This window comes from Eumetopias jubatus, unplaced genomic scaffold, assembly GCF_037043125.1.
Source record: "Eumetopias jubatus isolate StellerSeaLion01/CBP00866 unplaced genomic scaffold, mEumJub1_p1.0 scaffold_14, whole genome shotgun sequence".
Classification (NCBI taxonomy): Eukaryota; Metazoa; Chordata; class Mammalia; order Carnivora; family Otariidae; genus Eumetopias; species Eumetopias jubatus.
This window is the reverse complement of record NW_028274820.1, coordinates 101758057-101785839: the sequence shown is the minus strand read 5'-3', so window position 1 is coordinate 101785839 and position 27783 is coordinate 101758057. Positions and strand designations below refer to the sequence as shown.

Genomic DNA, 27783 nt, shown 5'->3' with positions numbered 1-27783 from the left:
ATGGCCGAGGCGGCCCCGGCTCCGGTGAGGGCGGCCCGCGCGCGCACGGACGCGCGGACTCGGGGCCCGGGGGACGGCCTGCGCGTCCCGGGCTCGGCGGCCCGGCCTGGGGTCTCGGTAAGGGACAGAAACGCCGCGACGTGGGGGGCGGGGGGGGGGTGCCGGAGGGCTCGCGCGCCCCTTAACGGGAGAGGGGGGTGCTGCGGGATGGGAGCGGGGCCGAGGATCCGGCCGCCGTCCGGGCGAGGCTGCGGGGACGCCGGGGCCTGGCACGCTCGCGGGCCGGGGGGTGGGCGCCCGGGGACGGCACGCCTCGCTCCCTGCGGAGCGGGCGCTGCGTCCGTCGGGGTTGCCGCCGCACGTTTTCCGCAGAGCTCGCCCCCGCCGAGCCTCCCGCGGCCGGAGCGCGGCGCTGACGCGGCTCTCCCCATTTCGCAGAGCGGAGACACTGAGGCACAGACACCTGGCGGCGACCTGTCCGGCCTGCCCCAAGGTCACGTAGCGAATCATCCGTGGCCCGGTGCCCGCGTCCCCAGAAATACCAGCCTTAACGGGCTGCGGGCCTGGACGGGGAAGGGGCGGCTCTGGAGGCGGCCTCCCCTGGTTTAGGGGCCTGGCCCGGCGCGCGGTGGACGCGGCCCGTCGGGGGGGGGGGGGGGAGAGGTGACGGCGGGGTGAGAGGCTGGGCAGCGGCTGCGTCGTGGGGAACAGGTGACCCTCGGGCTCGGGCGCCTGGGCCTCCAGCCCCTTTCCTCTGGAGGGCCCCCCGCCAAATTTTGGGTGTCCAGACGGATGGGGTCTGGGGAGCGAGCTCCTAAGGGTTTAGTGGCCGATGGTCCTGTTTAGTGGGCCATTCTTAAAAATCTGCACTAAGATCTCCCCGCAGACCTGCTCTTTGAGATGCAGTGGCCGTGCTGGAGAGCAGGATTGCTGCATGGGAGTCAGCGCCTGTGAGCCTCAGTTTACTGTTGTGTACAGGAGGGGGTCGGGATATATGCTTTCTAAAGAGCCTCCCGGTTCAATAAAAATAATAATCATCTCTTGGAAAAATAAAATTAAATGGAGATTTAAAAATGCCTACCTCTGGGCTTCGGTCTCCAGGGCCCTTGAATGGTATATAATTCTGAGTTAATCACACTGGGTCATACAAGAAAATGGCACGGCTTGCTTTTTTTTTTTATAAGTTGATATGAATGGTTATGTATTTTTTCTGCTAAGGTGCTTGAGTCCTGGAGACCCCATCCACTTGGGATTCGTGAGGTAGGGAGGGTCATTTAAATCCTATGATACACAGTCCAGGATCCTCCCTCTGCCCACAACAGTTTGAGGATGCAGGCTTATTAATCTTAGATACTTTATTTACAGCTCCATCACTCTCTTTATGCTTAGGGTAAAATTGAGCCATGGTTTACTGGTAGGGAGGACATTATAGCAAGGGGCTTTAATTTGGGGTAGAGGAGGGGGGTGTGTTCCTGTGGCCCCCTCATCCCTCTACAGTCCTCCAAGTCTGGAAGTGGAGAGAGCCAGTCTAGTAATAGCAAAGAAATGGTACTTTCCTCTGAGATCGGATTAGACTAGTTGGTAAAGGTATCTCACTCTGCTGGCTTTAGGTACTGTACTGGAGCTTTTTTTTTTTTTTCTTCATTGTTTTAGTTAAACCCCTGTATTACTCAGGGAGACTAACTTGGCCCCCTGGGATTTTTCCCTTCTTCCTATTAGTTGTAGGCAAATACCCTAATCCCCCTCCAAGGACAGGGCCATAATGTGCCTATTGTGTTGCATTTTGCTAGTCATTTTCCCTGCGTCTGAGACTCCTATGTCCTGTCTGCCCTCACCTGTGAAGAGAGGTAGCTTAGTTGTTGATGAGTTTTCAGGCTTAGGGGTCTGTGAACCCCTTGAAAGCGTTTGCAGAATTTTGTATGCACACCCACATGTGGGTTTTTTTGTTTGTTTGGTTTTGGTTTTGGTGTTTTTTTTGAGGGGGAGAATCCACAACTTTCATCAGGTTTTCAAAGCGGTCCCTGAAATGTCCTTATGGACAGGGCCTTCCCCACCATAGAACCTCCCACAGGTCTTTGTTTAATCTCCAGGCCCCTGAATTTTAGAGGTAGAAAGGATTCAGAACCCTTACCTGACCTGCCGCCTCAGTTGACAGATGAGGCCCGGAGCCATCCTACAGTACCTGCTGAGGGCCAGGGCTCTGCAGCCAGCCCCGCTGTGTGACCTTGGGCAAGTTGGTTGGCCTCTCCAAGCCTCCGTGTCTTCATATGCTAAGTGTGGGGAACAGTTCTCAGAGTCCCTCTTTTTTTTTTTTTTTTTTTTAAAGATTTTATTTATTTGAGAGAGAGAGACAGAGCACAAGCAGAGGAAGCTGCAGGCAGAGGGAGAAGCAGGCTCCCCGCCGAGCAGGGAGCCCGATGCGGGACTCGATCCCGGGACCCTGAGATCATGACCTGAGCCGAAGGCATTTGATAGGGCTTCCTGAGGATGACATGAGATAACCCTTTAAAATGCTTAACACAGTTCATGGTGCACGATAAATGCTGACTAACTGTTAGCTGCTATCTGACTAATTAGCTCTCACATCTGGTTAGCTGCAGAGCTATTGGATCATACTACCTCAAGAACATTCCGCCTGAACAGGCCTTCGGTTTTCAATTCTTGGCTTCAAAGTGTGGTGCTGTCTCAGTGAAGGCCCTCGTAAGTGAACAAATGAACAAATAAAGGAAAGAAAGCGGTAGGAGATATAAATGGTTTAGATAGCTCTGATAGTTGACCGAAGCAACGTCATTCTTCACCCTAACATTTTTTTTCCTGTGACCCAGTAATTTCTACTGTTCATTCATTCAGCAGACATTTATTGAGCACATACTATATGTCAGACTGGACCCCAGGGATATGCTCCCTTTCAAATAAAGAGAATGGGAATTGCAAGTTATATTAAAGATCACTTGTGCATGGCACATTGATGGGTCATTCAACAGATTCTCTGAAGGAAGATTATGAGCAAATGGACAAACATGTTATAGAAGAACCTCTGTTCAATTCCAATAAAGCTATTGATTGTCTGGATAAGTAAACCCAGAGCTGGCCACTGAGGAGCCCTTTGCTTCACCTTCCTGGTGACACAAGAATTCTCTCAACATGAGTGTGGCAAGGTGGGGAAGAGGGAGAGAATAAATAATGAAAATCCTCAAAGGAATCAGTCTTTATTTGGTTCTCGTCCCCCTGCCAGTCTTGACGTGAGTCACAGAACTGGCTGACTTCCGCTCCATTTCCAGTCCCTCCAGGCCTTTGCTCCTCACTGCCCACCTCACAAACCACAAGGAGGAACTCAGACCACCAGCACACACCTACCTCAGTGGACCATCTGCCCCGGGGACTCTGGCTCCCGTACAAGGGGCTGAATTGCCGTCCCTTAGCCTGGCTCAGGCAGGGTCTCTCCTCTCTCTCTCTACTTAGAGCAGAAGGCAGCCTGGAATGCCCAGAAGCCCATTCAGCCTCTCCAGGAGGGGCTGGGTCCATGTAACGTGTCTCACTATATACATACTCTGAGAAATTGTACTGATAAGCCCATAATTCAGCTTTTGTCAGAGTCTGGGAAACTGCAGGTATTTGTGTGTCCTCGCCACTGGAGGACATCAGGGAAAGACGGGGGGCACTGGGACTGCCCGCCGACACAAGCAGGAGCAGTGGGGCCAGATGTCGAGTTCGTCGTCAAGGGAAGTCCTTTAACAGCACTGGCCCCGCTGGAGTTGCCTCCCGCCTTGCCGGGAGTCTTGGGGTAGTAACGGTGCCCGGCACTGACAAAATTCTGCTCCTTCGTTTTACCAAGTCTTATTTGATGCCCAGTGCTCGAACTCAGTGAGGTGGCAGGTGCGTTAGGTACTGTCTTTGTGTTACGGGCGAGGATGCTGAGAGCAGAGAGGCCCGGTAAGCCGGCCGCCGTCCGCGTGGACAGGACCGGGAGCCGGGCTGGTGCCCTTTCCCTTCTCGTCCACTCCTAGGCCCGGGTGGTCCCTGGGAGATGTGTGCCGTGAAGAAGGAGATGGTTCTACCAAGGCAGGAGGTGGCGTGGCCACCTTTTCTTTGTGGTTAATAATAGTTTTATAATTGACGTCTAAATCAGCGCCAGGTTCTTAAGAGGAGACTCAAGTCCATGCAGTGTATCTTAGTGCCAGGAACCCTGCAACCCTTTTTAGGTGGGTGCCTATCTTTGGCATTTACTTTGCCAGCTGGAGCCTGCGGCCTTCAATCCTGTCCTTTCCTTGAACACAGGTCCAGCAGCTGGACATGGAGACCCAACGCTCATCACCTCCGTCATTCCCCAGTGTTCTGCAAGAAGAAACTCTGCGTCAGGCCCCTGCTGGACTCCCCCGAGAAACTCTGTTCCAGTCCCGTGTTCTTCCCCCCAAAGAGATTCCTCCTTCGTCTCCCCCTATTCCCCGACCAGGCTCCCTACCCCAGACTCCCAAGCTAGAGACCTCTGGCCGAATGCCGCATGTTCTCCAGAAGGGACCCTCACTCCTGTATCCTGCCGCTTCTGAGCAAGAGACTCATCTCCAGGGTCCCATGACTTCCCAGGAAGAGACCCAGTACCCACCCCCAGCTGCTGCTGAACAAGAAATATCACTTCTCTCCCACTCCACCCCCCACCAAGAAGCCCCACTCCACTCGCCGGAAGTTCCTGAGAAAGACCCCCTCACCCTTTCCCCCACAGTTCCGGAGACTGACGTGGACCCCCTGCTTCAGAGCCCCGTTTCCCAAAAAGACACTCCCTTCCAGATCTCTTCTGCAGCCCAGAAGGACACACCACTCCCTACAGCGGAGATCACCCGCTTGGCCGTGTGGGCTGCCGTCCAAGCGGTGGAGAGAAAACTGGAGGCCCAGGCCATGCGGCTTCTGACCCTGGAGGGGCGGACGGGGACAGCCGAGAAGAAGCTGGCCGACTGCGAGAAGACGGCCGTGGAGTTCGCAAACCACCTGGAGAGCAAGTGGGTCGTGCTGGGGACCCTGCTGCAGGAGTACGGGCTGCTGCAGAGGCGGCTGGAGAACATGGAGAACCTGCTGAAAAACCGAAACTTCTGGATCCTGCGCCTGCCCCCGGGCAGCAATGGAGAGGTTCCCAAGGTAAAGCTATCCCGACTGGGGCTCCCGGGGAGGGATCTGAATTGGCATATGGTTTAGGAATTTCATATAAAAGAAGGAAGAAGAACTGGTTCAGAAGGAAACAAATACAGTGATACCAGCATCTCTTCACCAAGCACAAGATAGGCCAAAATCACATGATCTGTCCTGTTGGTAAAGCCCTCCTAGTGATCAGGGATGGTCAGTGTGGAAGGGTGTTCAGTTCCCAATAAGAGTGACTTAGCGGTTCACTGTCAAGGTGGGTGGAGACCTTGGTGGGAGGTTCCGGGGCTCTGGCCTGCTCCACAGTTTTATCAGTTGACTCACAAATTATGTTAATGCCAGTAAAAATGTGATTTCAAGCGGTATCCTAAAGAACTAGAGAATAGTTAGGTTTTAATATTATTTCCCAGAAGATCCTGAAAGAATTTCTGTTCTTTTGTGTGTTGTCCCAGTACATAGCCTTATGTAGGGACGAGACTTGGACTTTACTCTCTAGGCCAGCCCTTCTCAAATGTTAGTGTGGCGATCTTACTAAATGCAGAATCTGATTTAGTGGGCCTAAGATTGGGGCCTGGGGGGTCTGCATTTCTAGCACATTCCCTGATGGCATTGCTGCTGGTCCGCAGACCATGCTTTATAGCAGCAAGGATAATCCCGTTAGAAAACGGACTAGACAAAACAAGGCCCTTACTCTGTGGGGGCCAGGACAGTGGCTGAAGTCAGGCCAGATTTCTAGAGAGGTCCATGGTGAACACCCACCACCGTGCCTTGGGGCCTTTCCCACTGCAGTCTAAGAAGAGGTGTTTGAGCCAGAGCCCAGGGCTTAGAGCCACTCGTTGCCTTGGGATTTGGCAGCTGAGGGCCTGTCACTGCCGTCCAGTTGGTCCAAGCTGAGCTTGTGTGGTTTCAGGTCCCTGTCACCTTCGACGATGTCGCCGTCCACTTCTCCGAGCAGGAGTGGGGGAACCTGTCCGAGTGGCAGAAGGAGCTCTACAAGAACGTGATGCGGGGCAACTACGAGTCTCTGGTTTCTATGGGTAAGGAGAAGGTTCACCCACGCTGGGGGGGCTTCCTTGACACCACCCTGAGGTTCATTTGGAAACGTTGGGAGTTCTGAACTGCAGTCCTACCAGTAATCAGAAACAAGGAAGACCGAATTTTAGAGCACACAACCAGTTAGAACAAATGCCCCCAGGCAGCAGAGATGCGGACAGCTCGTCAACAGCACGGCTCCGCTGAGAAGCCTTGGGGACAGGCGGGAAGAAGACAGACGGCAGGGTCTCACCTCTACATTATTTCCGCCCTTGGCCCTGTGTCTATATATTTAATGAGTTTGTCCAGCAAACAGTTACGAAGCAGAGTGTGAGGGGCTTTATGAGAATCAAGTTGTTTAATCCTCCGCCTCTGCCGTGAAGGCGCTGAGACAGGTGTGAGCGCTTGTTCCCCTTCGCCCGTTCAAATGACTGAGCACTGTCACTGATGGAGGGGCCCCCGGGGTCTTGTCTCCGCCGTGCAGAGAGGAGGCTGTGACCCAAGAGTTTGATGCTCGTGCTGGGTCCCACCAGCAAGTCACAACAATCTCACTGAGGACTCTCTTCCCCCAAAGTCTGTGCGTTCTTGTTGTTTTCATTTAATAAGAGTATTTAAGGAGGAAGACCTGGGAAATATACTATGTTTTACGTGTATCCTTCTGTCTGGTATGGGGAACTCTGGGCACACACAAAAAGTTAGAAAAACATTTACGTGTGCAAGTTGCATAGAAACTTTGATTCTTGCTAGAATTGTTCATTGAATATACACATACCCCCCCCATTAAGACAACTTTTTTCTTTTTAGCTCTTCTTTTTAAAGTATATACGTAATTGTGAAAATCCGGCAATTTAGATTTGTGGAATAAAGAGCAGTCCCCACCCTCCCGCCAGTACTGCCCCCCAGAGGTAACCACCACGAACCCTTCGGCCTGCATTCTTTCTTCCTTATTTGTGCACATGCAAACATACACACTTGTGCACATGCCGTCTGTGGCTTGCACAGATGGGGTTAGTCACTTACTCTCCCGAAGGATCGGCCCTAGACAGCTTTCCACGTCCGCACAGGTAGGCCTGCTCAGAAGGATGGTGCGGCATTCCGGATGAGCCACTGGGCATTTGACCTTTCTGCTGTTAATGAGCAGCACGCTGACCCCGACTCCTGCCTGTTAACGAGTGCCCTGATCAGCGTTGCGTATCCGTGTGCGCTTGCACCAGTGTTTCAGGAGGACGGCTTCCAAGGAGTTCTGCCGAGCGAAGAGGAGGCACACTGACGATATGGCCACTTCCCCCAGAAGGCTGTGGACGTCCACGCCCCAGAGCAAGGCAGTGCCGTCTCTCCGTGCCCGGGCGCGCCCTGATGTTCTTCGGTTTTAAATGTTTGTCTTTTCGGATGGGTGAAAAATGACGCCTCATTATTTTCGTATGTTGTTTTTTGATGATTAGTGAACTTGAGCATCTTTTCCTGTGTTTACTGGCCATTTGCATTTCTTCTATGAATTACCTATTTATATTTGCCTTTTTACTTTTTACTAATTGTAGAGGCTCCTTAGGTATAATAATGGATGTTAACCATTTACATAGAAGCCGTGCCTGTGTGCACACGTGCGTGTTTCCTCCGAGTTTCTTCAGCGGGTAACTTTATTTCCAGAGAGCTTTAAACTTTTTTTAAATGTGAGGGACACTATAAGTATTTAGTTTTTTAGCTTCTGGATTTTATCAGGTTTCGTTTTTTACTCTCTAAAATTTCAACTCTCCCGTGTGCCTTTGTCATGAGAAGCCTGAGCAGCCATTGGCAACCCGTGAGTGACAGAGGGTCAGTTCCCGCTGGTGGGCAGGTGGCCCTGCTGCTGTTCCCCCCGCACGGGAGGCCGAGGTCGAGGCACACACACGCGTGCGGACCCCGGCCCCACACGCACGCGCACACCCACAGACCCACACACAGCAGGGTCCCGAAGGAAGAGGGCTGGGAACTTGGCCCGTTTCTTTTCCAGCACTGCCACTGGCCGGGTGGCTCCTCCCCGTGTCCCACTCGCACAGGGGCCACCTTTACAGCATCCAGGGTGACCTCACCACATGGTATGTCTTCTTTCCTTCCTTCTGCCCAGACTATGCAATTTCCAAACCAGACCTCATGTCGCAGATGGAGCGTGGGGAGAGGCCAACCATGCAGGAGCAGGAGGACTCTGAGGAAGGCGAGACGCCCGCAGATCCCAGTGCTGGTGAGTGGCCACTGGGTGGCCCAGAGCTCGGCCTTCTAGATCTTTCGGCCCTCAGGAGGCCCAGCCTGGGGTGTTGCAATCCATAGTAGGGCCCCGAGGGCTGTGTTAGCAAGCTGTGTGCACGAAGGAGGCCTGCAGCTGCTGGGACCTGCCTGATGCCTCCTTGACCGCACCCCCCCACACACACACACACACAGTGGCCCAAGTGGCTGAGAAATAAGAATGCCATTGGGTTCATCGTCTTGCGGAGTTTCTGACATGACCAGGTGTCACCTCACTCTTGGCAGGAAACAAAACCAGAACTGAAAGAAAAGCGGTCACTTGTCAGGGTGCTAGTGATGGTGCCTCGTGGAGCTCTCCAGAGAAGGGCTTCACCCCTGCTCCTGCAGCTGGTCAGTGGAGGGATAGGGACAGACAGACTTGACGTGAAATGCTGTGCGATGTGCAGAACAGTGTGTGGACGGGGCAGTTTGACGGAGGCAGCAGAAAGGCGTGTGTCTCAAGTGCAGACTCCAGGGTCAGGCACCTGCGTTTGAATCCCGGCTTCTCTGCTCACTGGCGGTATGATTTTGGCTGACTCAGCCTTTTGGGAAGCTTATTTTCCCCATCTATAAGATAGGACTGGTCCTAGTCTCTAGGGCCTGATGGGGTGACTGGGCTGTACCGGCGGCCCAGTAAACACTAGCTGCTGTCACTCTGCGTGGGTGTCGTCCCCTGCCAGCCCCATGTCAGTAGCCCACGTGCTTGCCCTGCGGGTGCTCTTGTGCATGGTCTGTTTGTGGAGCTCCTGCTTTGGAATTGCCTTTGGACTTGAATCGTCTGCCTTGAAGGTCTGTGACGGAAGCCGATCCTTGTCCGTTGCAGCCAGACATCATGGGTGATCCTATCTTTTGAAAAAGGATAATCTGGCTGGAGAACTCACCGGAGCCAAAGGCCAGGTCTCGTTATGAAGTAATGTCATTGGTTCTGGGACCTGTCAACTGGCTCCTAGCAGGAGGTCCAGAAACATCTAGAGTAATGTCAGCCCCGTGGATTGAGAGCTGTAACTGACAGAAGAGACAGAAGCCCCTGGAAAAATAAGTGCTGGCATCTCGCAGAGCAATCCGGTATCCTCCCTTCCTAGCGATTTGCTAGAGACTTAAATTGAGGGTAGAGGCTGATCTGAGTTCATTCTGGAGACAAAAAAGGTGATTTAAAAGCAGGTGAGACTGGGGGCTTCGGGACAAAGAATGGCATGTGGCAGAAGGTCCTTTTGTCCACCCGGTTTGAGGGGCCACAGCCAAAAACAAGGGTCACGTGGGAAGGAGAGAGAGATTCAAAGCAGAAGAAACAAGGAAGCAGGCCTGGGAGGCAGAGAGTGAGAATCTGGGCGAGTGGTTCACGGTAAATACCCTAAAATCCAGCCTAACGTCCCAGTGGGGCTCTGTGGCCTAGGTGCTGCTCCTCACGCATCATCTCCTGCACGCTGGGACCACAGCATCCATCCCCTTCCTCTGTCTGCTTGTTCACCGCCTCCTCGCAGACGGGCCTCCCACAGAGCAGGACCAGAATCGAAAGCAAATAACCTCAGCCCACTCTGCCTCAGGCCGGGTTCCTCCTGGCGCACGCACGTCCGCAGCCTGAGCCGCTGTGGGACGCGGCAGCCCTCCCAGAGGCTGCCTTGTGTGGCTGGAATGTGCATTTGCTCCACAGACCATCTCCAGCCGCTCAGAGCCCGGACAGAGGGGAGCATGCGGAGCACAGGGGCCCCCGCCACACAGGGCTGGCCGTGAGCTCGCACCTCCGTTTGAGGCCAGGGGCCCTGGCCGCTGGAGAGCAGGATTGTTCTGTGAATCGGCCCTTATCCGAGCCCTGGTATCAGAGCTCTCGCATCTTCCTAGAAGGTGGCTGCTGTTCACCTAGAGGTGAACCAGCTCTGCTACGATACCGACAGGGAACAGCCTAGCAAACAGAGTTCTCATAGTTCCAAGTACAGTGGACATGACAATTTTATGAACTCGCTAAGTGAATGTATTCAATCAACTATTATTTATGGTTTGGATCCCTAAGGGCAAGGAGATCCAAAAATGATTCCGATATTGGCCCTGCTCTCAGAACACTTAGAGCAGGGGCTCCCGTTCATGGCCCTCGAAGGGGGGTAATGGAGGTCTGGGGAAGCCAGGTCCCATTTTCACCGAACAAATTAGCAGAGAGTAAAAACAAACCAGAAGGCATGGCTGAAATCCAAGGTCTCAGTCTTTTTGAAAAGCAATTTGATATTTTTTAGTCTTAAAATATGTTTTAAATATTTAAAACGTTCGTATACTTGACCTAAGAATTTCCTTTCCTTTCTGAGAGTCTGTAGCATGGAAAAGAATCCAAACGGTGGATTAAGGTGGACAGATACCATATTACATTGTGATAAACTCTTCTGCAGCCACTAAAATCATCAGTGAAGTTTTTATACCATATGTTTCATTTGTATGTTTATTATTTAGGTCATCAGGTTTTTTGTTTTTGCTTTATTTAAACATTTTATTTATTTATTTGAGAGAGAGAGAGAACATGAGTGGGGAGGAGGGGCAGAAGGAGAGGGAGAAGCCGGCTCCCCACTGAGGAGCCTGAAGCAGGACGCGATGTCAGGACCCCGGGATCATGACCCGAGCCGAAGGCAGACGCTTAAGCGACTGAGCCACCCAGGCGCCCCGTCAGGGTTTTTTTTTTTGTACCAGGTACTATGTCAAGAGACCGACCGTAATAACTAACCCCCCCCCTCCACACACACACACACACACACACACACACACACACACACACACACACACACTATGTCAAGAGACCGACCGTAATAACTAACCCCCCCCTCTACACACACACACACACACACACACATTCTGTGAGAGACACAGCATGGAGGCTTTTACTGAGCTAGGACAGCAGAAAAGGCCTCTTTGAGGAAGTGGAGTTTTTAGCGGGGACCTAAAGGGCAAATAGGAGTTCCAGTTGCCCTGAGGAGAACCCACTGGAGGGAAGAAAGTCTGGAAGTTGGGAGACCAGTTGGAGACTTTGTAGTCCGGGCAGATGACGGGCATGGGCCAGGAGAGAGGTGAATGTTCCCAGGGACCGGTTCTGGCAGTAGAGGCTTGGAAGGACCTGCGATGGGCGGTGTTGACAGGGAGGCTCCCCACCTTGTGAGCGCAGTGAGGTGCTTGGGGAGGTGGAGGGCCGCAGGAGGGGCGGGCCTGGAGAGGCGACAAGAACAGGTCGGGCTGGAGGCCCCCGGGCGAGATCCAGTGTTGAGAAAGCGGCTGAATAAAGAGTTAAAAAACGACCGAGATCAGAGCTAGAGATGGACATCTGGGCGTTGGTAGCATGGACCCGGTCCGGAGAGGGAGAAGGGAAAGCGCACAGGCCATGCCCTTGGGAGCCCTGACTTTTAGAGCAGACTTGGATTGTATGGGTCTGGGTAGGGGCCCAGGCATTAGTAGTCTTTAAAACAGTTCCAAGATGATTTTCATGCACCGCCAGGGCCGAGAACCACTGTTGTAGGATTTGGAGAAGGAAGGAGGAAGCAGAGGAAATGGAAGGAGTGGTCAGAAAGGTAGCAAGACATGAGAAGAGTTGGGGCACCTGGCTGGCTCAGGCGGTAGAGCGCACGAAATTAGGATAGTGCATCAAGAGAAGAGTGTTTCCAGAAGGAGGGAGTGTGGTCAGCCATGCTGAATCCTGCAGTGTGGTTTAGTAAGGCGAAGACCGATGTGTCCATGGGATGCACAGCTGGGCAATACCAGTGACCTTGGCAGGAGAAGCACTGGTGGTGCGTGGGGTGGAAGCCCGTTGGAGCGGGCTGCGGGGGGGGGGAGGGGAAGGGAGGGAGGCAGCACCTATCATCAGCTGTTTCAGGTTTAGCTGTGAGTGGGGAGTGGAAATATGGGGCGGTAGCTGGGGTGGGGGGCGGCTGTGTTTGCTTCAGATGGGGATTGCCAGCGCAGGTGTGAAGCTGATGGTGGTGATCCAGTCGATAGGGGAAGTGAATGATGTAGAAATGGAAAATGGAAATGTAACATGAAGTCCGTGATGTAAACAAATGATAGGGAAAAAAAATTGAATGGAAACATAACAAAATCGTATTTCTCTATGATGTGTAGAAATATTCTCAAGTATTACTTCTTATTCAGTAAAAATAATTAAAAAAAAAAAAAACAACGCATGAAGAAAGTCTTCGAGTTAAAGATGGCAGGTTGAACATGTGTTTACTCCTGCCTCCCAGAATCCTTCTAAAGCAAGAGTGAAGGGGCTTTTTAAGGAATGAACAAGGAGACAACAGCAAGTACGTTCTGGAAGCCTGAGAGCAGATGGCTGGGTGATCACTGATTTAGAAAGCTACATCCAAAATTGATACTGGGGAAAGCAGAAAAGAAACTCGATCTGTAATCCACCCCCATTCCCTACTCCAGACTCAGGAATGAGCAGTACCGGAGACTCTAGGTATCTCTGGAGATGGGGGCAAAGGTGGGCTTAAAAACAGAGGATGGGTCAGACATCTTTCACCTCCCCTCTGCGGCCTCCCTCAGTCCCTCAGTCGGCATCTGGCTCTCCCAGCCCTGGTGGACACCCAAGGCTTCTTCTCTGGAGAAGATGAACAAAACGATGTCTGAAGGTGGACACCGGGCACAGTGGAGGCTGGGGCACCATGCCGACTACAAGACAGTAAGTGAAACATGACATGCAGATACTGAGACCTCCAGCCTTCCTCCCTAACCTGGCTCCCAAGCAATGTGGACATCCGGGATGAAACCCCCAGGCAGCATACTGGATGAGTCTTGCCTGGAGACCAGCCCAAGTTATCGCCCCAGGAAATGACTCAGCCAAGCGATCCTGTTGGGAAACGCATCGTAGCAAGCCCTACCTAAAGGCACCAAACTTTCAATCTCTTTTGAGTATTCTACTTTTAAATACAGATAACCAAGACCACAGACATTTGGGAAAAGCCTCTAATATAGAGAGACCAAAGGAAAGGAAAGGAGAAAAAATAAATTTCAGAGAAACAGAGATCATGCAGAGAGATTTAAAAAACTATGTTTAAATACATACGTATATATTTATATATACTTATGTAATATATATAATATATATGTATTTCACATTCCTTAAGGAGATAAAAGAAATGAATACATCCATGACACAAAAGTATAATGCTTATTGGGGTGCCTGAGTGGCTCAGTGGTTTAAGCATCTGCTTTTGGCTCAGGTCATAATCCTAGGGTCCCGGGATCGAGCCCCACATTGTGCTCCCTGCTCAGCAGGGAGTCTGCTTCTCCCTCTGCCTCTGCCCCTCCCCCCTGCTTGTGCTCTCTGTCAAATAAATAAATAAAATCTTTTTTTTTAAATATAATGCTTATAAAAAAAAGAATGAAAGGAACTCCTGGAATTTAAAAATAATACAAATTAAAAACTCAGTAGCAGCGTTAGAAGATGAAGTTGAGCACATGTCCCGGAAAATAGAGCACAGAGGCAAAAAAGAAAATAGTGAAAGAATTTTAGAAAGTAAAGAACGAGGGGCGCCTGGGTGGCTCAGTCGTTAAGTGTCTGCCTTTGGCTCCGGTCATGATCCCGGGGTCCTGGGATCGAGCCCCACATCCTGCTCCCTGCTCCGCGGGGAGTCTGCTGCTCCCTCTCCCGCTCCCCCTGCTTGTGTTCCCTCTCTCGCTGTCTCTCTCTCTGTCAAATAAATAAATAAAATCTTAAAAAAAGCAAAGGGTGGAAGTCCAACATCCAGACAATAGGAACATCTCACACACACACACACACGTGCGCGCACACACACACACACACACACACACACACAAAAGCATAGCAAAAATAGGGAGGAGGGAATTAGCAATGAAATAATTCCAGGAAAATTCCCAGTACTGAAAGACATGGTTTTCCAGATTGAAAGAGCCCAGCAACTGTCCAGAACAAAGGATGAAAACAGACCCATGCCTTAGATACTTCAGCAAGAAATTTCCGGGCAACTGAGGCCAAAACGATCCTACAAGTCTCCAGAAAGGGGAAAACAAAAAGTTCATATAAAGGAACAAGAATTAGGATGGCTTTGGACTTTCCAACGATATTGGAAGAAGACAGAGCAATACCTTTAAAATTCTCTAAATTTCAGAATTGGAAAATGTTTTCCAACCATTCTAGAGTTTTATATCAGCTAGACGATTCTAATTAAATGTGAGAGATGAAATCAAAACATTTGCAAGGTCTCCTGTGCACCCTTCCTCCAACTGGGGGAGGCGCTTTGCTGAAATGAGGAAGTACACCAAGAGAGGTGTTAGGAGCTCCAACACAAGTGAGGCGAGGGGGATCCCAAGAAGACAGCTGTGCACCTGGAGGCAACCAGTGCAGACTGGAGCACATCAGAAGGTTGTAAAAATTTTTCTTCAAGTCGATGAAATTGAGAAATACCCATTATGTCCGAATGTTTTGAGGAGAGACTTAACAGAAGAGGTCGGGGAGTTTGGAGCTGACTTAATGAAAACCGTAAGCTAAGCCAAGGAAAAAATTATAAGCTCCAGGGAAAGCAAAAGACACAGACGTAGAAAAATAACTGCAGTATACTCCACCGTTCAATGTTACATAACATTTATGTAATCTAATAATGTAAATGCCCAATATTCATCCAAACAGAATCGCAAACTAAACTGGAAGGATCAGGGATTTGGAAAAGATTTGTCTGGATGGGGAGAGATGGTCCTCACCTCCAGCTCTTGGAAGTCATCCGGTGGTGTTTACATTGAAAATTCACGGGACTCCTGGGTGGCTCAGTTGGTTAAGCATCCGCCTTCGGCTCAGGTCATGATCCCAGGGTCCTGGGATCAAGTTCCACATCAGGCTCCTTGCTCAACGGGGAGCCTGCTTCTCCCTCTGCCCGTCTCCTGTGCACATACGCATGTCTGCTCGCTCTCTGACAAAATCTTAAAAAAAAAAAAAAAAAATTCAAGGAGTAGCAATAGGAGTGTGATCCTTGGAGATATGAAGGGAAATAACAGAAGAATCAGCTGGAAGAATTGTAAGTGTTGCCCCTGGGGAGCAGGAAATATAGTGGGGAGTGGAGGAGAGCTTTTTAAAAACAAGTTTTGAAAAATGTGAAAGCTTTCGTAATGTTAAAAAACTTCCATGTAAAAACAGTACCATGGATATTAATGACAGTGAAGTTTCTGTGTCAAGGTTCGCTTTCAAATTTATCGCTAAGAGGAGGATCAGCTTCATTACCTGAACTTATTTTTCATTATCCTAAAATGATAAAATAAATCCAAGGAGACCATAGCAGGCTTAAATTGATGTTACAAAAGCAATTCCTCTGTACTAATTTTGCAATTCCTCTGTAAATCTAAAAATGTTTCGAAATAAATGTTTATTTAAAAATATAAATAAAAATAAAAACAAGTTTTGAGAAACTGACCCTCAGCCTGTGTGCATATATAACTTTCTTTTTAAAGATTTTATTTATTTCAGAGAGAAAGGGCGAGCACGAGCGGGGAGAGGGGCAGAGGGAGAGTCTCAAGCACATAAATTGGAAGGAATACACTGAACAGAATCATATGGGGCTTTCCCTCTGTCTGCATTTACTCTTTTTGAATTATGCCGATGAAACTTTAGTTTTGCTGGAAAGTAAAAACCATTGTTGCCACATTAACCTTCTCCACCAGCTCAAAGCAGAGAAACGTTGGTCGACTTGGCTTTCCAGCACCTTTATGGCTGTACTTTCTGCGAGATTTTTAAAGCTTTTGGCATATTAATTTTTAAAGTCTTTCTTAGTGCATTTTTAAATTTTTTATTCTTTTAAAAGTTTGTTTATGTAATCTCTACACCCAACCTGGGGCTCAAACTCAGGACCCTGAGATCAAGAGTCACTCGCTGTATGGCCTGAGCCAACCAGGTGTCCCAAGTTTTAAAATCTTTTTTAAAAAGTTATATATGGGGGCGCCTGGGTGGCTCAGTCGTTAAGCGGCTGCCTTCAGCTCAGGTCATGATCCCAGGGTCCTGGGATCGAGCCCTGCGTCAGGCTCCCTGCTCAGTGCGGAGTTTGCTTGAGACTCTCCCTCTGTCCCTCCCTCTGCTCTCTCTCTCTCAGATAAATAAATCAAATCTAAAACAAAAAAAAAAAAAACAAAAGCAAATAGACTTTCTGGGTCAAAGGATATACTCATCTAAAAATTTGATACATATTTTAAATGTCCCTCAAAACAGTTGTGCCAATTAATACACCTCCAGTTTATACACAAACATGAGACTACCTCTTTCCCCATACCCATGGCGATAGTAGATGTTATTTATCTTTTTTATTATTTGCCAAAGTGACGGGTAGAAAAGACAGTATTTTGATGCTTTCATTCAACTTCTGTAAGAGTGATGTTGAGTCTATTTTCATACCTTTATTGATCACCAGGATGTCTTATTTTATGAATTATCTTCTGAACATTGTCCTTTTGGATTATTCATCATTTTATTACCGATTTGTAAAGCTTTTTAAAAGTTAAGGATATTGGGTGCCTGGGTGGCTCAGTTGGTTAAGCATCTGCCTTCGGCTCAGGTCATGATCCCAGGGTCCTGGGACACGGGTGTGCATGCTTGCTCTCTCTCACAAAAATAAAATCTTTAAAAAAATTTTTTTTAAGTTAAGGATATTAGCTTTTTTCCTATGTATGCGGATATATTTTTGAATATATGGTTTACCTCTGTATTTAGTATTTGTGTGTGTGTGTGTGGTAGGGATATTTTAAATTTTTGTATGTTCAAACCTTACCAGTTTTAAGTTTCTATGTATTCAAATTTACCCATAACTTTCTTTATGGTGTCTGGGTTTCATATTAAGCATAGAAATACTTACTTAGCCCCTTTTATTCAGTAAACGTGATTACAGGTCTTGGGCCTATGAGCTTTTTAAAAACCTCTAAAAATATTTGAGATCTGAAATAAAATATTTCTTGCTCCAGAAAACAAACAAACAAAAATTTGCAAAACGCAAATAGTTAAGTATTTTCACTAAGTGTCTGCAAATATAACATTGTATCAGCTTCATTAACTATTAAATGTGCTCACAAACACACAGTACATTTGGAAACAATCTGTAGGGTTGATTTTTTTCCCCCCCATCTTGCAAGAGTTCTCAGGAAGAAACAGAATTGCAGAGATCACAAACCAAGCACAAATTAAATCAGTTCCTCGTCACCAAACAGTGTCAAGGCAAAGCTACAGAAATTCTAGCAAAAAATTGTACACCTAAAAACGAGAGTTGGTATGTGTTGGGCACAGGTAATGTCTGCCGCGACCGGCCAATGCCTCCAGATCTGAAGGCCCAGGGGGCTAGGAATAGCCTGTTCCTCAGCTCCCGGTTGTAAAGAGAGAGAGAGAGAAGGAAAGAAGCTGTTTTTTTCTAATACTCGTATGATTTCATTATTTGTGTCTAAATTGTTTCATCAGGTGATTTATTTTAATGTGAAGACTGTTTTCTTGTTGCGAAGCAGTTGTCCCCCACTCCATTCATTCCCATCCCATTTATTTAGAACTTTCCCCCACTGGCTTGAAATTCACCCTTTGATCATAGCCTGTATTCCTGCAATGTACGTGTCTTTTTTAACTTTTTCAATGGGAGAACAAATGACTGCTTTATAAATGCAATCTGGTTGTCAGTACTCTCTCAGAAGTTGTTTAGGGTGGGGAACTCTTTTTGGTAGGAGACCACTGGTTTCCCAACTGTCTGACAAATGGAGGGGAGGCACGAAAATGTGTAAACACAGCACCTCCCAAAGGGAGAAGTCAACTCCCAAGAGAGAAGCACAGTTCTGTTCAGCGGAGAGCATTGGAGGAGGTTTGGCCGAGTGAGGTCGTGAGGGAGGGGCGGGTACTGAAGGCAGTGGTCTTCGAGCTAGAGTACCAATGCCCCGGGAGGTACAAGGAGACTTCCCAAGAGGAACATGCCATAGATGGCTTCGAGGGCTCAGTAAGTCCTTAGTCGATCTGTCTCATTCATAAATCTCATCAGTGAGAGCACACAACACATGCAGCCCCTGCCATGCTGGTCCTCGTCAACCACACCCCTCACCCGTCCCCATCTCATGAGGGAGCATTTCTCTGAAGTATAAAAAGCCCTCTGGGTTACGGAGACAGTCCAGAACGGAGGGGCACATGACCACAAGTGCGGCGCCCTGGGGCCTGGATGGCAAATTCTTTTGCAAGTTAGATCACTCGCAGTACTTTGCTTTCAACAAAATTGAAAGAGAACCTAATTAAGTTGTCAGCTAATAGGTCATTAGAAACAATTTTTGATGATATGTTAACCATGTGCTTTCATAGCATTATAATTCAGAACAAATTCGGAGAATCAAGTGTTGATTCTATAACAAAGCTCCTGCCAGCCCATCTATATATCTATGCAAATGAGCTTTGCCAATGCTTGTGTTTATGAAAATGAAAAATAGGAACAGATTTTATTCTGAACTCTTGTCTCAATCAAGTAATAAGAATATTCATTCTCAGATAAGCAAACTAATTGGGGAAAAAAAATTCCTCCCCATCCTTGTAAGAGCCATTTCCAACAAGTTTTTAGTTTTCTATCTTAACTGTATCATTGTACAGTAATAATAGTGAAGGATAACTTAAGCCAGGAAGACAGTCAACACTTAGAGCCCCGTGGTTATTAGAAATGAAAGCAAAATTAATCTTTCAATTTACATACACATTTTTGTGGCAGAGTGGTAGACGAGGAGATCAGTAAAAGGCTTCGAAGCATAAAAATATGTTCTACTGGGATAAAATTCTGTGGGCAAAGTGGGAATGGAAATAGAAGTTCAAGGTGAAAAGGAATGATATAAAAATTTCAACTATCAAAGAAGAACTTGTTCATGTATTTTTTGAGTGAATAATGGTGGGTTGAAAATTGCCGGCGTTCTCAGATCCCACTGGCGACATTCAAGAGTGACGGAAGAGTTTATTTTAAACCATCAATATTTACAGTACTCCAGAAATGACATCTTTTGCAGTTACTGAAGCATTTTATATGTTTATTCAAAAAAGTGCAAAGGGGTGCTTAGTTTTTAAAAGCTGCTTTAGGGAGGAGGCAAGCAAAATATTTTCAGGAGTTTGTGAAGTCAGGGAAGGTATTTTTCTGTTGCTGGGGTCACGGTCGTGCTCGGGGCTCTAGCGCAGAGACAAGGATTGCAGAGTGAGAAGCGGGCGCTGCTGGGGGCATGCGGTGGCCCCAGGAACGCAGCAGGGCTCAGGCAGCGAGCAGAGGAGTCACCGTCTCCCCAGGTGGGAGACAAAGGGGGAGTCAGCAGGGTGACTTGGAGCTAGAGCAGGAGTGAGGCAAGGATGTGAGGGTGGGTGACTTCATCTTTTTTGTGAGACCGAGAACAGGAGGAAGAGGTTTTGGAGACTTGGTTGTGGGGGAAGGCGGGCACGGTCCGGGTTTAAGGCTGTGGCCCCGCGGCCTCGGGGACCGTCACAGCTGCTTTATATTCTGCTGCTCCACACTGCTGGCAGGAGATTGGCTGGCTGCTCAGAGGAGAGTGAAAGGATTCCCGGGCACCAGAGAGAACCCAGTTTTGGATCCTGGGGCATCAGCTGCCAGCCTACTGGGTGGGTCTGGTTTCCTGGCTTTTAGCTTGGGGATCACGAGTGGGTGTGGTTAACAGCCGGGAGGCTTCCCAGGGGCACAGACTGTTGGCTTTGTTTACCAGGTTCCTGGTGTCTTTTCTCTTTCCACAGCACTTACCAACCGTCTGGCATCCCATGTAATTTATTATGTTTCTTGCCTTGGGTAAGGTGTATGGGGGTGGGGAGCTCCATTATGTGCACCGATGTATCCCACGTCATTAGAATACCCCATCGCACCTAGTTGGTGCTCGATAAGTAACCATTGAATAAATGCATTCAATGAAGGAATAAATGCATCTGTTGATGCATTACACATCTATAATTTCCTTAATTAACAACGTGATTTTCAAGCTGGGAGGGAGTTTCTGCTGGCACAGCTCTCCCTATAGGGGAAGAAAGTAAAGCTGAACCCCTACCTCACACTCTACCCAAAATAAAAATAAATTTCAGATGGAGCAAAGACCTAAATGTAAATAATAAAGCAATAAAAACCTGGAAATAAACTCCAGCAGACTCTCTGAACCATCCAGGAGCAGAAGTGACCCTCTTAATTAAGAAAACCCAGAAGCCATAAAAGACAGAGGGACATGTGTGACCATGGGAAGACTTGAAGAAAGCGGTCTGATAAGAGATGGCACAGAGTCAACAGACAAATGCTCGATTTGGGGACTGTTTGAAATGCTGATAAGAGAAAACGGGTTATCTTTAGCACAGGAACCAAAGGACTCTTACCAGTTTGACAAGAACAGAACACAGTTCTTACGGAATCAACTTGGAAAAAGCCAATAAGGAAAAGACAACGATATTCAGATGACCCTGGTCGTGAAAGTGGGATTAAAGTATCAGAAAATTATCAGTTTACACCCATCTGACCGAGGAAAATATGAAAGAGCAGTGGTGTCTGTCTCTGGCAGGGAGGTGGGGAAGAGGCTGTGCTCCCGCAGGGCTGGTAGAAATACGAATTGTCACAGCCTTGTTCAAAAGCAACCTGATGACATCTATCAGATTAAAAATAACCACACCTTTGACTCTGCGGCCCCACGCCTGGGTCTCACATGGAAATCAAACCCCTGTTTTATAGTGAGACATGTAGATCCACCTGTGATTGTGGTATAGTTCATCATGCAAAAAAACAAAAAAACAAAAACAAAAACAAAAAACAAAAACACACATTCCTCGGAGGGGGAAGGGCCGAACCTGTCCTGGCCCCGGGCTGCCTGCAGCACTTAGGAGGAAGGCGGTGGCTCTACAGAAATTGCTTTCAGGGGATTTCTGCAAGACATCTGAGGGAGAAAAGGAATGGAGAGGACTGTGTATATGCCAATTTTAATTTTTTTTGAACCAATAATGGCCAGAAAATAAAAACAGAAACATAAATGTGTTGCCATAAATACCTACATAAGTGTAGAGAAAACTGCTAGGTTACTTACAGGGGTGACCTGGGGAGGTCGCAGCTGTGAAATGGGAAGGGAGCGGAGGAGGAAGGCAAATCCAAAAGAAAAATACCACACGAAAGGATGATGTGCTAAATCCCATTTATGCAAAATGAGGCCCGTGTGTGTGTGTGTGTGGACGTTTGAAATTACCTGCGGATCTTTTGGCAAGTTAAAAAAAAAAAAAAGGCAACGTGTGTAATCAGATGGTGTTTCACTGAAAACAAAGCTGAGAGCTCCAAGTGCGTGCACGTGTGTGTGTGTGTGTGTGTGTAACTGGGGGCCGGGAGGGGGCTCGGGGGTGTCCGGTCTGTCCGCACAGGACCCCGGGGGGCTGGGCTCGAAAGGTGTGCACGTGAGGAGGTGATGAGCCTTTCCATTATTCAACTTGACTGTGAGGGAGGGAAACTATCTGTGGACTTTGACTGGCCTGACCCAGGAAAGGGAATTAAGATCTCGTTTGTTCAGAAAACAAACAAAACAACCCTGACAATACTATTTTTAAAATTGTAGGGGTCATGGAATACAAACTCCACATCTATTTTAACTTTACTCCGGTTGGTACTGATGTTCAAGGCTACAGAATGTCCAGAAACTTCTATGTCTGCTCACTCAACCCCACATTATAGTTCCTCATGGTCTCTAAAATGAGAATTTTTGAAATGTAAATCCCAGGCTGCAGAAACCTCGTGCAATGAACATGTTCTGGGTTCTTCTGTCCTCTCCCCCCCAACCCCTCCCTGCCTTCGCAGCACACGACGGGATCGTGATCAAGATCGAGGTGCAGACCAACGACGAGGGCTCCGAGAGTCTGGAGACGCCGGAGCCCCTGATGGGGCAAGTGGAAGAGCACGGCTTTCAGGACTCGGAGCTGGGAGACCCGTGTGGCGAGCAGCCGGACCTGGACATGCAGGAACAGGAGAACACGTTGGAGGAGTCCACGGAAGGCTCCAGTGAGTTCAGCGAGCTCAAACAGATGCTGGTGCAGCAGCGAAACTGCACAGGTCAGTTGGAGGGGTTGCGGGCTGGGGGAAGCTGCTACCATGAGTGAGGCCTGCAGACGGGCCCCTGCCTCATGGGAAAGCTGGGCTTCCCTTCAGAGAGGCTCGTTTGACCTCGTTGGGTTGACAGGTGTTGACAACCCTGGGCACGGCCTCGGGGACGGGTTTCCTGCCTCCGGATTTGTAACAATCAGTCTCCAGGCTAGGAAGAAGGTATTACAGCCAAAGACGAGGTCAGATGTGGGCCCGAAGGGATCTCAGAGATCACCTCTCCAACTCCCCCCGTCTACAGGCAGAGAAGGTCAGATAAATTACCCAAGGTCATGCCGTTGTGGTGAGGCCAGAAGTTCCGTCTCTGCTGCTGTGTTCTTGACAGTTCTTAGGTCACACCAGAAGCTTCAGTGACCCAGAGATCTCAGCCCTAGCCGAGCATGTTTTTGGGAAAATAACGGACGGTGCTGTCTCTTCCCGGTATGACCTAGCCATCACTCGTGTTTAATTATAAAACCTCTGGGTCACCCTTCTGCACACTCTTGGCTCCTCGTGAGTTCAAGACCAGTGAGGAAGTGGCCTCTCAGCAGCCTGATCTCGGGACATCTTTTGTGGCTGATTGTCTGAGGCTGAAAAGCCCGACCTTGTCATCTGGTGTACTTTTTACATACACCATGAAACTTAGTGAGTTGCTGTTTATTCAGGGGCTTTTCAACTATATTCATAAATGAAATCAGCCTGATCCCTTCTTGAATCATCCTCATCTAGTTTTGGAAATAAGATTATACTCAACTTATGAAGGTGAACTGGGCAGCTTTTTCTCCTTTTTTCTATATTCTGAAAATAATGTATAAGATAGCAATTAAGTGCATTCTGCCAAATTTTTAAGGAACACATTTAGGTTTTGGTTTTTTTGTTTAGATGTTTTGTTTATGTGCCAAAGAGCCAATAACTATCATAGCAGTTTCTGTACTACTTGTACTTAGAAGTGTATCCACATCCATTTTATTTACTAGGTTTTTAAAAGTATTGTGCTGATGATTTTTTACATTTTTTCATTTTGCCTGTAGAAAATCCCTTTGCGATTGGCCTTTTCGCACTTTGTAAAACATCACGGACATCTTTCTTGGTCAAAAGATGTGGATCTAACCCTTTGCTTTTAAATAACCGCATGATATTCCCAAAAACGTTTTAATCTACAGGCTGTCTCTGTAAAACAGTGGAAGGTGCAGGGCAGACCGTGAGGCTGGGCTGCAGTGGAGCCTCGAACTAGAAATGCCAGCCTGCCCCCTGGGCACTCGCATTCACTCTAGTGGGAACCTCAGGAAAGTTCTGCACGGTACTTGGTGGGATTTTGCATCCTGGATTGCATCCCTTGCTGCTGAGAATCCTAACGGGGCCCAGGCAGCGCTGGCCATGACGAGAGGCCTGAGCTGGGACTGGCACGCCTGTGTCCTAACTGACCCTGCTGTTTCCTGGGTTCAGAGGGGCAGGAGGAAGTGCCAAGGCCCAGTGGTCACTGCCGGCTACTTTGTAAGACCTGGGCCAGCTCACGCACACAGCCAGCTTCTTTCCCTGTCAGTTGAGGGGACAGACTAGATGGACCCTAAGTTAGAAGCTCTGAAGAGGTCTGGCTTTACTTACTTTATTTGGAACGATCACTTGGTATCTCTGGGCTTGGATGCCCCACGTCTGTGAAATGGGGATAAATTCTTGCTTGGCTTATCCCATAAGAGATTGTGAATAAAAAGACAAGCTCTAAGGCGAGAACTTGAAAAGTTCTCGTTTGTTTACCGTTAAGAATTCTGCAAATGCAGACTGTTACAGCAGCCCATCTGACAGGTGGGCTCAGAAAAGCGAGTGCCTTTCTCGTGTCACACAGTGACTAAAAACAGAGCTCTCTAAGTAACAGTGTTTAGGGAGTACGTAAGTACAAGGCATTTGAGAAAATGCAGAGAGGAGTCAGAGGGCACTCCCTTTCTCTAGGACTAACATTCTCGGGGAACACTCTAGAACACCGTGGAGAACAGCTAATCTCTTGGGCCCCAAAGGGCCAGCCTCGAGGATGGAGGGCCGGGGAGGAGGAGGCCCTCCTACAGTCGGGGTATTCATGGAGCCCTTCCTGGGGGCGGAGGGAACCGCACACCAGAGCCCCCGGGGCAAAGGCAGGAGAAACCCTGGCCCTAGCTTCAGGCTTGGTGAGCCACCCACCTGTGTGGGGGTCGTGCTGCAGGAGAAGGCCGAGGTCCTAAGCCCTGGGCAGGCACGCCAGGGAGTGCCGCGTGCCCAGGAGGGGTTGAGGGCCGCAGGTTGGGATGGTCAAGGAAGGTTTAAGGGCAAAGACAGGATTGGAGCTGGGTGGTATGTGGCCCGCGTGATTTGGAGGCATGGAGAGGAGGGGCAGATCGCTGGAGGAGGGTGAGTACTGACACCTGAGGAGAACCCGGCAGGTGCCTTCAGGAAAGCGGCGGAGCGGTGAGGCCGGGGGAGTTCGGGCGGAGGCGGCCGTGGGCCCCGGAAACCCGCGCCTGAGGAGTCAGGCCCCTTTCCAGACAGGTGCTAGAAAGCCAGCCCTCAAGTAGCTCCAGGGGAAAAGGGAAGGTCCACGTCGGGTGATAACTGGTAGGCCCACGGGGCTGCCCGCTTCCGGCACCCTGGGCCTGAGTGCGCCCCCTCCCGGGGCTGGTGGGGGGGTAGTACCCTGCGGGCACCTGCCCGCCACCCGCTCGGGGGAGATGCGCGCGGGCAGGGCCGGCGTGCCCCTTGTGGGCCGCAGAGGGTTCCCAGGGAGGGTTCCTTGCTGAACCGAGCCCGAGGCCCGCCCGGGTTACACACATCCGGCCCCGCGGAGGGGGGGCCCCCGGGCAGCAGGGAGCGGAAAGGAGGACTCCCCCCCACCCCCCCGAAGGCGGCCCCGGGGGGGGGGGCCCACGATACACGGGCAGCGGGTGTGGGCGAAGGTGAAGCCGCCTGCCCGGCCTCGGTCCAGGGCAGAGGCCCTGGGCAACGGCTGACGTGTGTCCGTCTCTCTCCCTGTCCCTGGAGCAGAGGGGATCGTGATCAAAACGGAGGAGCAGGGGGACGAGGAGGACGAGGAGGAGGAGGACGAGCTGCCGCAGCACTTGCAGGCCCTCGGGCAGCTGTCCGGGCGCTACGAGGCCAGCATGTACCAGACGCCACTGCCCGGGGAGCTGTCCCCCGAGGGCGAGGAGAGCCCCCCGCCGCTGCAGCTGGGCAAGCCGGCGGTGAAGAGGCTGGCGCCGCCGACGCACGGGGAGCGGCACCTGGGCGACAGCCGCGGCTCGTCCAGCCAGCAGCAGCGGAACCGGCGCGGCGAGCGGCCCTTCACCTGCATGGAGTGCGGCAAGAGCTTCCGGCTCAAGATCAACCTCATCATCCACCAGCGCAACCACATCAAGGAGGGGCCGTACGAGTGCGCCGAGTGCGAGATCAGCTTCCGCCACAAGCAGCAGCTCACGCTGCACCAGCGCATCCACCGCGTCCGCGGCGGCTACGCGTCCCCCGAGCGCGGGCCCGGCTTCGCCCCGAAGCACACGCTCAAGCCGCGCCCCAAGTCGCCCAGCTCGGGCAGCGGCGGCGGCGGCCCCAAGCCCTACAAGTGCCCCGAGTGCGACAGCAGCTTCAGCCACAAGTCGAGCCTGACCAAGCACCAGATCACGCACACGGGCGAGCGGCCCTACACGTGCCCCGAGTGCAAGAAGAGCTTCCGGCTGCACATCAGCCTGGTGATCCACCAGCGCGTGCACGCGGGCAAGCACGAGGTCTCCTTCATCTGCAGCCTGTGCGGCAAGAGCTTCAGCCGCCCGTCGCACCTGCTGCGCCACCAGCGGACTCACACGGGCGAGCGGCCCTTCAAGTGCCCCGAGTGCGAGAAGAGCTTCAGCGAGAAGTCCAAGCTCACCAACCACTGCCGCGTGCACTCGCGCGAGCGCCCGCACGCCTGCCCCGAGTGCGGCAAGAGCTTCATCCGCAAGCACCACCTGCTCGAGCACCGGCGCATCCACACGGGCGAGCGGCCCTACCACTGCGCCGAGTGCGGCAAGCGCTTCACGCAGAAGCACCACCTGCTGGAGCACCAGCGCGCGCACACGGGCGAGCGGCCCTACCCCTGCACGCACTGCGCCAAGTGCTTCCGCTACAAGCAGTCGCTCAAGTACCACCTGCGGACCCACACGGGCGAGTGAGCGCGTGGGCCGCTGCCGCCCGGCCAGGGGCGCCGCCCGGCCCGCCCCCCGCCCCTGGACAGGTGCCTGGCCGCCGCGAGGCCCGAGCCGGGCGGGCGGGGCCGGGGCGCCCCCAGCCCCTTTGCTGTGAGCCCCCCCCTCTCCTTTCGTCCCTCCTCCCAAGGACTCGGGGGTAGTGAGACCAGGTCGCTTGCTGCCGTGTTTACCGGGGGCCCCGGGGGAGGGTGAGTGCGCGAACCTGGGGAACCCCTTCGGGCTGTTAATTTCCTTGACAATAAAATGGATGAAACCAATCAGCACGGGGGGAGTGATTTGGCCGCCGGCCACTCGGAGGGGCGGTGCAGGGCCACTTAGTTGGGGAATAGAACTTTATAATTACCTTTTGGATACTGTGGTTCTATTTGATAATAATAGAGTAATTTTTAAAAGACGAGCGTTTCCTGTTTGCCGTTTTTGTTTGGTTTTGAAGGGGAGGGGTTGAGAAGGTGGCCGAGGGCTCTGTGTCTAGTGTCAGTTGCCAGGTTCCGTCGAGCCCGTCTTCTGTGCTCGTTCCCCGCGTTGGGCGGCGGAGGGGGCGCAGATCCCACGGACTGTAAGATCGAGAAGGAGACGGGGCTGACGGGCTTGAAGTAGTGAATTGGTGTGCGGAAGGACAGGCACGCTCCAGGCTGCGGACCCTCGCGAGGGCCGGGTGCGGGGCGGACAGGGGGCGCTCAGGGAGGAGTAGGGCCCAGTTGACGAGGATGCTCAGAGTTGACAGGTTTGGAATGCGCTGGAGAGACGGTTATAGGGCAAATGTACGCGCTTCCCCCAGGACCGGGCGGACTTCCCGCCCAGCTTGAAATGCACCTGGCGGGCGGTGGCAGGGCCAGGGGTACAGGGAGGCACAGGGAGGGCTAGGGAAGGGGTGCAGAGGCCCCTGGTGCCAGTCGTTGGGGAAACCACAAAAGGATCCAGTCAGACCTTTTTTTATGTGTATGTTGCACCAAAGCTACTCTGTTTGGATTTGTTAAATGCAGGAATGCCCCCTCGGTTTAGGGATTCATTCGTTTCCAATGGCCGTCCAATGAGGCAGAGAAAGAGAAGGGGCAGGCGCATTACATTGTAGGCCACCGAGCGGCTTACTCTCACCCTGCTCCCGGGCT

At 50.7% G+C, this 27783-nt stretch overlaps 1 protein-coding gene across 2 annotated transcripts; it reads left to right on the top strand.

Annotated features, from left to right (window-relative positions):
* ZNF777 (zinc finger protein 777) lies at nucleotides 1-27066 on the top strand. Of its 2 annotated transcripts, none has more exons than XM_028106307.2 (6): nucleotides 1-117; nucleotides 4279-5130; nucleotides 6041-6167; nucleotides 8267-8380; nucleotides 22194-22445; nucleotides 25482-27066. In XM_028106307.2, exons 1-6 carry the CDS (start codon nucleotides 1-3, stop codon nucleotides 26636-26638), a joined length of 2619 nt encoding a protein of 872 aa, XP_027962108.2. In that variant the 3' UTR covers nucleotides 26639-27066. The 2 variants fall into 2 exon arrangements, with proteins under 2 accessions (XP_027962108.2, XP_027962109.2); XM_028106308.2 differs by lacking the exon at nucleotides 1-117 and adding an exon at nucleotides 2606-2700.
* Nucleotides 27067-27783: the final 717 nt, after the last annotated feature.

What these genes read in the sequence shown, in the direction of transcription:
- ZNF777 (XM_028106307.2), top strand. Translation starts at nt 1, where the DNA reads ATGGCCGAGGCGGCCCCGGCTCCGGTGAGGGCGGCCCGCGCGCGCACG. An exon ending in CGGCCCGGCCTGGGGTCTCG is followed by an intron (nt 118 to 4,278) that starts GTAAGGGACAGA and finishes CCTTGAACACAG; the next exon opens with GTCCAGCAGCTGGACATGGA. An exon ending in GCCCGCAGATCCCAGTGCTG is followed by an intron (nt 8,381 to 22,193) that starts GTGAGTGGCCAC and finishes CTGCCTTCGCAG; the next exon opens with CACACGACGGGATCGTGATC.